General features: G+C 47.8%; 1 protein-coding gene across 1 annotated transcript; it reads right to left on the bottom strand.

Annotated features, from left to right (window-relative positions):
* Window positions 1-9,654: 9,654 nt before the first annotated feature.
* Window positions 9,655-10,173, bottom strand: LOC138471489 (protein LDOC1-like). The gene has a single exon (XM_069609107.1). The coding sequence runs from the start codon at window positions 10,171-10,173 to the stop codon at window positions 9,655-9,657; it is 519 nt and encodes a 172-aa protein (XP_069465208.1).
* Between the last annotated feature and the right edge of the window lie 345 nt (window positions 10,174-10,518).

Below are 10,518 nucleotides of genomic sequence, written 5' to 3'. Positions count from 1 at the left end.
TCCACAAGAGCAAAATCCCTCAATATATTCTCTGCTGAAAGACTTGGGTTTACCAGTGGTTTAGCCTTTTCACTTTGCACCCAGGTATGTGCATCCACACATGTGAGGTAACGTTTTCGTCGGGATATCTGTGGGAACGTGGCAAGGTAGGACATGTGTTGTTGGCGGCGTGTTTCGGTGGGCTGTCAGAGGGAAATGTCTGACAATTGTGTTTTCTTTACCACATTTCTGACTTTGCCAGGGATTGTGGGTAATAAATTCTGGGGTGCTTTGTGCAAGTCAGACTTCTGTGGATTGCCATGGGTGTCTTCTTTTTGGAAATGCATGGGGTTCCCTGTTTTCCTTTGTGGCTTTGACACCCTAGGCACACATCTGTAGGTTGCCCGGAAGAGCAAAATCCCACAGAATCTGCTCTGCCGAAAGACTTGGGGTGACCAGTGGTTTAGCCTTTTCCCTCTGGACCCAGGTTGCTGCACCCACACATGTGAGGTACTGTTTTCGTTGGGACACCTGTGGGAACACAGGGAGGTAGGACATGTGTTGTTGGTGGTGTGTTAAGGTGGGGTGGCACAGGGAAATGTCTGAAAATTGTGTTTTTTTCACAGAATTTCAGACTTTGGCGGGGATTGTGGGTAATACATTCTGGGGAGATTCGCACAACTCAGACCTTTGTGTATTCTCACGGGTGTCTTCTTTTCAGAAATGCATTGGGTTCCCTGTTTTCCTTGGTCGCTTCAACACGCTAGGCCCAAATCTGTAGGTTGTCCACAACAGCGAAATCCCGCAAAATCTGCTGTGCCGAAACACGTGGGGTAACCAGCGCTTTAGCCTTTTCCCTTTGCGCCAAGGTAGGTGCACCCCCACATGTGAGGTACCGTTTTCATCGGCACACCTGTGGTAACGCATGAAGGTAGGGCATATGTTGTTGGCGGCTTGTTTCAGTGGGTTGGCAAAGGGAAATGTCTGGAAATTGTGTTTTTTTTCACCAAATCACGATTTTGCCAGGGATTGTTGGTAATAAATTCTGGGTCGATTCGTGCAAGTCAGAACTCTGTGGATTCTTATGGGTGTCTTCTTTTTGGAAATATATGGGGTTCCCTGTTTTCCTTGGTGGCTGTGACACCCTAGGCACAAATTTGTTGGTTGTCCACAAGAGCAAAATCCATCAAAATATTCTCTGCTGAAAGACTTGGGTTTACCAGTGGTTTAGCCTTTTCACTTTGTGCCCAGGTAGGTGGATCCACACATGTGAGGTAACGTTTTCGTCGGGATATCTGTGGGAACGCGGCAAGGTAGGACATGTGTTGTTGGTGGCGCATTTCGGTGGGCTGTCAGAGGGAAATGTCTGACAATTGTGTTTTCTTTACCACATTTCTGACTTTGCCAGGGATTGTGGGTAATAAATTCTGGGGTGCTTTTCACAAGTCAGACTTCTGTGGATTGCCATGGGCGTCTTCTTTTTGGAAATGCATGGGGTTCCCTGTTTTCCTTTGTGGCTTTGACACCCTAGGCACACATCTGTAGGTTGTCCGGAAGAGCAAAATCCCACAGAATCTGCTCTGCCGAAAGACTTGGGGTGACCAGTGATTTAGCCTTTTCCCTTTGGGCCCAGGTTGCTGCACCCACACATGTGAGGTACCGTTTTTGTTGGGACACCTGTGGGAACACAGGGAGGTAGGACATGTGTTGTTGGTGTGTGTTACGGTGGGTTGGCACAGGGAAATGTCTGAACATTGTGTTTTGTTTTTTTCACAGAATTTCAGACTTTGGCGGGGATTGTGGGTAATACATTCTGGGGAGATTGACACAAATCAGACCTCCGTGGATTCCCACGGGTGTCTTCTTTTCAGAAATACATGGGGTTCCCTTTGTTCCTTGATGGCTTCGACACCCTAGGCTCAAATCTTTCGGTTTTCCACAACAGCGAAAACCTGCAAAATCGGATCTGCCGAAAGACAGGGTGACCAGTGGTTTTGCCTTTTCCCTTTGCGCCCAGGTAGGTGCACCCACACATGTGAGGTACCATTTTCATCTGGTCACCTGTGGGAAAGCGGGAAGGTAGGACATGTGTTGTTGGTGGCGTGTTTCGGTCGGTTGGCATAGGAAAATGTCTGACGATTGTTTTTTTACTTTACCACATTTCTGACTTTGCCAGGGATTGTGGGTAATAAATTCTGGGGTGCTTTGGGCAAGTCAGACTTCTGTGGATTCCCACGGGTGTCTTCTTTTTGGAAATGCATGGCGCTCCCTGTTTTCCTTGGTGGCTTTGACACCCTAGGCCCAAATATTTAGATTGTCCACAAGAGCAAAATCCCTCAAAATCTGCTCTGCCGAAAGACTTGGGGTTAAAAGTGGTTTCGCCTTTTCCCTTTGCGCCCAGGTACGTGCACCCACACATGTGAGGTACTGTTTTTATCGGCATACCTGTGGGAACGCGGGAAGGTAGGGCATGTGTTGTTGGCTGCGTTTTTCGGTGGGTTAACAGAGGGAAATGTCTGAAAATGTATTTTTTTGGGCCAAATTTCAGACTTTGCTGGGGATTGTGGGTAATACATCCTGGGGCGATTCACACAAGTCAGCAGACCTCTGTGGATTCCCACGGGTGTCTTATTTTCATAAATTCATGGGGGGTTCCCTGTTTTCCTTGGTAGCTTCGACACCCTGGGCCCAAATCTGTAGGTTTTCCACAACAGCAAAATCCCTCAAAATCTGCTCTGCCAGAAGACTTGGGGTTACCAGTGTTTTCGCCTTTTCCCTTTGCGCCCAGATAGGTGCACCCACACATGTGAGGTCCCGTTTTCGTCGGGAAACCTGTGGAAACGCAGGAAGATAGGACATGTGTTCTTGGCGCTATGTTTCAGTGGGTTGTCAGAGCGAAATGTCTGAAAATTGTATTTTTTTCACCAAATTATGGATTTTGCCCGGAATTGTGGGTAATACATTTTGGGGCAATTTGCGCAAGTCAGAACTCTGTGGATTCCCATAGGTGTCTTCTTTTCGGAAATATATGGGGTTCCCTGTTTTGCTTGGTGGCTTCGACACCATAAGCCCAAACCTGTAGGTTGTCCACAACAGCGAAATCCCGCAAAATCTGCTCTGCCGAAAGACTTCGGGTGACCAGTGGTTTACCCTTTGCACCCAGGTAGGTGCACCCACCCATGTGAGGTACCGTTTTCGTCAGGACACCTGTGGGAACGCGAGAAGGTAGGACATTTGTTGTTGGCAGCTTGTTTCGATGGGTTGGCAGAGGAAAATGTCTGAAAATTGAGGGTTTTTTTGCCAAATTTAGGACTTTGCCGGGGATTGTGGGTAATACATTCTGGGGCGATTTGCGCAAGTCAGACCTCTGTGGATTCCCACAGGTGTCTTCTTTTCAGAAATGCACGGGCTTCCCTGTTTTCCTTGGTGGCTTCCACACCCTAGGCCCAAATCTGTAGGTTGTCCACAACAGCAAAATCCTGCAAAATCGGATCTGCCGAAAGACTTGGGGTGACCAGTGGTTTAGCCTTTTCTTTTTGTGCCCAGGTAGGTGCTGTAAAGACTGGAGGGGGTGTCTGTACTCCTGCTCTCTATATGGCAGAGGAGAGGCACAAAGGACCCCAGCCAAGATTCGCTATAGGGTAGCGCTGGTCGAGCAATCAAGGCCTAGATTCTCAGGAGGTGATGCAGGTTGGTTCTTAATAGAGTATAGTCCCCAAGCCCCCACAAAGGAATGTCCACTCACTGTATTAGTTAAACACAGCCTTTATGTTATTAATATTCAATAACTATCACAATAACTCACGTTGTGCTCAGCAGATCTAGAATGGCAAATATATACAGTTTTATGTGGTACCATGATTATTATTAGATTCCATTAAAGCGAATCCACTGTACTCTGGTTAAATGTCACATAAATCAATTAATAAAGATTACCAACAATAGATATAGGAGGAAAGCAGCTGGATAGAACAATTGGCAGAATACTGGCCCCTACCGACTAGACACAGTTCTGTGTGGAGATCCCCCCACCTGGGCAACCTGGAAAGTAAAGATATATCACAAGCCCAGTCCATATATTGTTCTAGAAGTCGTATTTCCTTCTAAGATAGTTCTACAACCCCCAGGTACCTGGAATAGCAGAGTTCGTCGTCGGATCGTCGACGGATCGTTCTTGAGCGGCTGCCTTTAAGGCAGGAGCCACGGATCGTCGAGATCCCATGAGGAAAACGGTTGAGCGACGACGGGGAGGTGGCAGCTTCGTTCCTAGCGCTGCTCCTCGACGACGGAGTGTTGGCGTCCTACAAGGAAGAGGCGTGCGGGGCACCATGATGACGATAGTTCAGGACCGCAAAGAGATTGTGAAGAACTGTGGCCCAGAAAGGGCGTCGAGTCATCCGACGTCTCTACGGTCGTCAGGTGGCAGGAAACCCACCGGCGGATGCTCCTCGGCATGTCGGCAGCCTTGACTTTCTCCTGCGGGACAAAGTGGTCGATGGTGTAGGTGATAGCGTCCTTGGATCAAATGTTACTTAGCCAAAGGGAGCACGGCGGTGTCACGCTCACCTGGTCTCCACGTGAGCGTAGCACGCAGCTGCACGAATGATGTCTGCACTGGTGTGCCACTGCTTGAATGTTGATGCTTGCTTGCGTCTTCTCCCTTGATATCACCCAAGGAGGCATTTGTCTGCAAGGTTGAAACAAGATATTAGCTACTGAGTGGGGCTGGATTGGCCCCACTTCCTTTCACCTCCCGATGCCCTGCTACTCTTCTGTCTCACCTTGGAGTTTTGTGGGATAGGCTCTCCGTCCTGCAATCTCTAGCAGGGGCGCAGTAAGCACAGTTTTTGCCCAGACCTAGTTACTTCACTGATCCAGTGTGGCTGTGGCTGAGTCTGGAATAGCTAGATTAAGCAGGTAAGTCTCTATGCCAATTTGTGCTTGTATAGGTGCTTAGGTCCTTATTGCCCAAGTTTTAAACGTGTTTTGTCTTTTCTTTCAGGCGCGGTCTCATGCGGATTTCGGATGAAGAATGAGACTTCCTAATATGCTGAGCAGATATCCTTCAGGTGAGTATTAGCGTGAATGAATGGCGCTGAATGTCTTTTCGTGCGTGACTAACCTGCTGTTTCTTTTCCTTCTTTGCAGGTGCGGCGTGGCTCCTGGACAGCGATGAGAAGAACCGCTTCAACGTATTCCGGAAGAATGCCGACCCCGGTTGAGTATTGGATGCTTGTGTGGATACCTTCTTCTCTGCAAGGGCGGCGGTTCGGTAATCAGCTGAAGGCGCGACCGATTGGATGAAGTACTGCAGGTAAGGCCTTCGTTGTTGTACTAACTTCTATTCTCTTCTCTTTCTTCTCTCAGGTACCGATGGATTGGAATCTCAGAACAGGCATGGCTGTAGAAGTTCAAGGACTGAGCAGACACGGTGAGCGTTATGCTGCAGGAGTGCAGAATAACGCGAAGCGTGTTCTGCCTGCAGGGTGTGGCTTAAATAGCCTTGCAAGTAGTTCCAGGTAAAGTAGTCCCTTTACCACACCCTGCCCTTCAGGTAAAGTAGTCCCTCAGCCACACCCTGGTTATGCAAAAAGTCTCAGCCTCACTAGGCTGATTAAGTAGTCCCAAGCAGTTCAACACATATTATGAGCCTGGCACCAACGGCGCCAGGACTGAGTCCAGGAAGTTCTAGGACACACCTTTGGGGCTAAATAAGCCGTTATGGGTGCCAGTGACTGGGGTGGGCCCATCAGTTCCAGGGGTTTTGAAGCACACACCATGACAGCACTCCCCTCCAAGGCCCCCCTAACGGTGGGTTCTCCCATTGGTCCCAGTTTGTTCGGGTGATTATGATGAAACCTTTTCAACAACCGTGGAGCATGAATGTGTTCACTAGGTTCCCACGATCTTTCATGTGGTCCATATCCTTTCCAATCTATTAGATCAAATAGTTTTGATTTGATAATTTTTGAGTCCAGGATATCCTTAACTTCAAATTCAGGTTCCCCGTCGACTGTGATCAGTTTCGGTGGTTTCTGTACTCGGGTCCCAGGTTGCACTGGTTTTAAAAGTGAGACATGAAACACGGGATGAATCCTCATGTATGGAGGTAAGTCCAATTTCACAGCTACCGGGTTGATGATGGCCTTAATGGTGTATGGACCTACATATCTGGGACTGAAGGTGCAGGTTCCTTTCATTGGTATGTGCTTTGACGCCAACCAGACTTCATCTCCAATTTGATACCTTGTAGCTTCACTTCTATGCATGTCTGCCGATTTCTTGTATCTTTCTTTAGCTTGTCTCAGATGGTCTGTTGCTTGTTTAAAGGCTTGAGTAATAGTAGTGTGCAAACTTCTTACTGCTGGCATTTCCAGAGGTTGAGGCGGGTCAAGATTAGAGGTTCATGGATGTATCCAGTAAAGGGCATAGAAAGGGCTCTGTCCAATGCTGGAGTGTAGGGAATTGTTATAGGCATATTTGGTTATCCATAAAATATCTTTCCAACAGCTTTCCATTTGGTGTAACATACATCTGAGGTATTGCTCCAAAGTCTGGTTGGTCCTCTCAATCTGACCATCAGTTTGGGGATGGTGGCTGGTGGAAAGTCCTACATCGATTTGAGCTAACTTGCAGCACTTTTTCCAACATCGTGAGATAAATTGGCTGCCACGATCTGAAATCAGGATGCAAGGGAATCCGTGTATTCGGACTATTTGTTCTAAGAATTCTTTAAGTTGAGCATGAGCCCTTTAGTGGGATGAAATGGGCCATTTTGGAAAACAAGTCCACCACCAACAAAATTGTGTTGAACCCCTTACAAGGAGGAAGGTCAGTTATAAAATCAAGAGACAATGTAAGCCAAGGTGTAGGCGGAATATCCAGTGGTTGCAGTTGACCTGGTGATCTCTTCTTTTGGGCCTTGTTTTGTGCACAACCTCCACAGGATAGCACAAACTGCTTGATGTCCTTACGCAATGTTGGCCACCAAAAGTGTCGCTTGATCATGGCTTCGGTCTTAGCGATCCCACAATGACCTTCCATCAGTGATTCATGGTCATTTGAGATGACCTTTTCCTGAAGTTCTTTGCTGGGCAGGTAGAGACGTCCCTGAAAATATGGTAATTGGTTTGAGACTGAGTGGTGAGCACTTTGGGTTGGCCAATCCCTCAGAGTGTTGGTATCCATGTGATGTGTGATTTCCTCGTGGATGTCATCTATGGTTAGAGACGTTGTAATTCCTAAGATCTTTTCTCCGGGGATGATGGGCACTGGGTCGGGGTTGGTGGATTCCTCGTCTACCCTTATACGAGATAGGGCACCTGCCTTGCCATTTTGACAACCAGGTCGGTAAGGAATTACAAAGTCAAATTCAGCAAAATATAATGTCCATCAGAAGTTGGTGGGATGATTGAACCTTCGCCACCTTCAGGTACTGTAGATTGCGGTGATCAGTGATTACTGTGATCGTATGCCTTGCTCCTAAAAGATAATGCCGCCAAGCCTTAAAGGCCGCCTTGATGGCCAAAAGTTCCTTGTCCGTAATGGCACAATTCAGCTCTGGATCCGTGAATTTCCGTGACCAAAAGGCCACCGGATGAAGTTGACCTGTTTTAGGATCCTTTAGCGAGAGGACAGCTCCCATTGCCAAACTGCAAGCCTCGGTCTCTACCACGTACGGTAGATTGGGACGAGGGTGTTTCAGGATTGGAGCGGAGATTAATTTTTGTTTTAAGTCCTGGAAGGCTTTCTCTGCCTCCTCTGACCATTGAAAACATTTGTTCTTTCGCAGTAGAGAGGTGATGGGATGTACTAGCTGCGAAAAGCCTGGAATGAAGCAACGATAGAAGTTCGCGAATCCGAGCACACTCTAGACTCCTTTAATTGTGGTTGGAGAAGGCCAGTTGAGGATGGCATCAACCTTCCGTGAATCCATGCGTACACCATGAGGGGTTAGGACAAATCCAAGGAACTCGACCTCAGTAACATGGAAGAAGCATTTTTCCAGTTTTGCAAATAGTTTGTGTTGTCGAAGTTTGTCCAGAACAGCACAGACATGTTTCACATGTTCTTGTTCGGATGGGGAATATACCAGAATGTAGTCGATGTATACTACGACACACACATCAATCAATTCTCGCAGGACGTCATTCATGAAATACTGGAACGCCCATGGGGCGTTACAAAGGCCAAAGGCCATCACTTGGTATTCAAATAGCCCGTATTTTGTGCGGAAGGCGGTCTTTCATTTGTCTCCTTTCTTAATTCGTACCAGTTGGTATGCTCCTCGGAGATCTAACTTGGTATAAATTTGGGCATCTTTAACTTGATCCAATAGTTCAGGAATTAGTGGCAAGGGGTAACAGTTTTTAACAGTGACTTGGTTCAATGCACGGTAATCGATGCAAGTCCTAAGGTCTCCTTCCTTCTTAGGCACGAAGAATAAGGATGAGGCTGCTGGGGACTTGGACGGGCGGATAAAACCATTAGCCAGGTACTGGTCTAGATACTTTTTTTAATGCAGATTTTCAGGTTCGTGAGTGCATAGATTCGACCGCATGGAATCTGTGTGCCAGGTATGAGGTAGATCTGACAGTCGTACGATCTATGGGGAGGAAGAGTGTTAGCTTGATCCTTCTGGAAGACATCCTGATAGTCTTGATATACCGGAGGTAGCGAGTTAGTTAGATTCATGATTGTTGTCACTTCCTTGACCAAAGGTTCTTTTGTTTGATAACAAGTACAAGCACATTCGACTGAGAAGGTCAGCCTCTTAGCACGCCAGTCGATGCAAGGATTGTGTGATTCTAGCCATGGCATTCCCAGAATTATTTGAAATTGTGGAGCCTTGATTATATCAAACACAATGGCTTCCCGATGTCCGTCTTGGCACAAAAGTGTCATCTCTGTCGTTGAGTGCATTATCGGACCCGAAGCGATCTCAATTCCGTCGACAGTGGTGACTAAATCTGTTGTTGCCTTTTCGCAAAGAGGAATATTCATCCTTGTAGCCAATTCTTGATCCATATAATTTCCAATGGCTCTGCTATCGATATATGCTCTGACTGCACGCATTCAAGGCAGCTGTTGGTGACTTATGAGGATCATTGGCAGGGCTAGGTGCGAGGTCTGGGAGTCCTTCTTTTCGCTCGACAAGCGGACCTCTAGGCTTGTCGGGCGGGGAAGTTTTCCGACTCTGGCTCTGCTTCAACTTTGCCGGCAACCCCAACTGCTTTCTTGGGTGGTTTTACTGGGCATTCTCGGAGGAAATGGCCAGCTGACCCACAATAGAAACACAACTGTTGTTGTCTTGTCCTATCTCTTTCAGCCTTGGATAACGGCCCTCGCACTCCTCCAATCTGCATGGGCTCGGCCAAGTCGGTGGTCTCGGATGCATTTTCCTTTGGGCGCACAAATACCGGGGTGTCCATTCTAGCTTGATCTGCCTTACGGCTCTGTAGTCTATAATCAAGCTGAACCACCAAGTCTATGTATTCAGCACAATCTCTGGGAGGGTTGACCACTTGAGGTTAAAACATCCTTTAACTCCCCTCTCAAACCACGGTAAAACAGGGTTGTTCTTTTGTCATTCGGCCAATCGGTTTCCACTACCAGTTTATTAAAGGTTGCAATGTAAGTTAACAGATCTTGGTAGCCTTGACGCAGAGACAAGAGTTAATTATCCAATGCCTGACCGTGAGAGTGGCGGGCAAACAACTTCTCCATGTCCAATTGGAACCTCTGGAAGTCTTGCAAGATGGGATCATCCCGATTGACTAGTGGTACCGACCAGAATGCAGCACTGCCACTAAGATACAAAAGCACAAAGGCCACCTTAGATTGGTCATCTGGTAAAGGTCCTGGTCTACATAGGAAGTGTACTCGGCACTGATTTATAAAAACCGCATACCATTTTGGGTCTCCTGCAAAGCGTTCCAGAGGTGCCAAAGGTACGGCTCCTGGAAGGACCACCTGAACTGGATTGCTTGGTGTAGTCGGAACCGTTGACCCCAATCCTGGTAACAGTGTTTGCCCCACATGTGATTGAAGCAGTTGTCTAGTGAGCTCATCGGTACGATCCTTGGCCATGACCAGTTCTCTCCTTAAGGCATTGGTTTCCTGCCGAGCTGAATGTACCTCGGCCCTGAGTTCCCCCAAAAGCTGGGCTAGCTGGTCTGTCTCAGAGGTTTCCATGACGCCCAGGTACAGAATTTGTAGACAGCTTCGCATTCTGTCACGCTCACCTGGTCTCCACGGGGGCGTAGCACATACCTGCACAAATGATGTCTGCACTGGCGTGGCACTGCTTGAATGATGATGCTTGCTCGCGTCTTCTCCCTTGAAATCACCAGAGGAGGCGTTTGTCTGCAAGGTCGAAACAAGATATTAGCTACTGAGTGGGGCTGGATTGGTCCCACCTCCTTTCACCTCCTGAAGCCCTCCTCCTCTTCTGTCTCACCTTGGAGTTTTGTGGGGTAGGCTCTCCGTCCTGCAATCTCTAGCAGGGGCGCAGTAAGCACAGTCTTTGCCCGGACCTAG

This window comes from Ambystoma mexicanum, chromosome 8 (genome assembly GCF_040938575.1).
Source record: "Ambystoma mexicanum isolate Mex_15411 chromosome 8, UKY_AmexF1_1, whole genome shotgun sequence".
Taxonomy (NCBI): domain Eukaryota; kingdom Metazoa; phylum Chordata; class Amphibia; order Caudata; family Ambystomatidae; genus Ambystoma; species Ambystoma mexicanum.
Note: the sequence above shows the minus strand (reverse complement) of the source record. Positions and strands in the feature narration are given on the sequence as shown.

Coding starts and splice junctions, on each gene's coding strand:
- LOC138471489 (XM_069609107.1), bottom strand. CDS start 10,173: ATGGAAACCTCTGAGACAGACCAGCTAGCCCAGCTTTTGGGGGAACTC.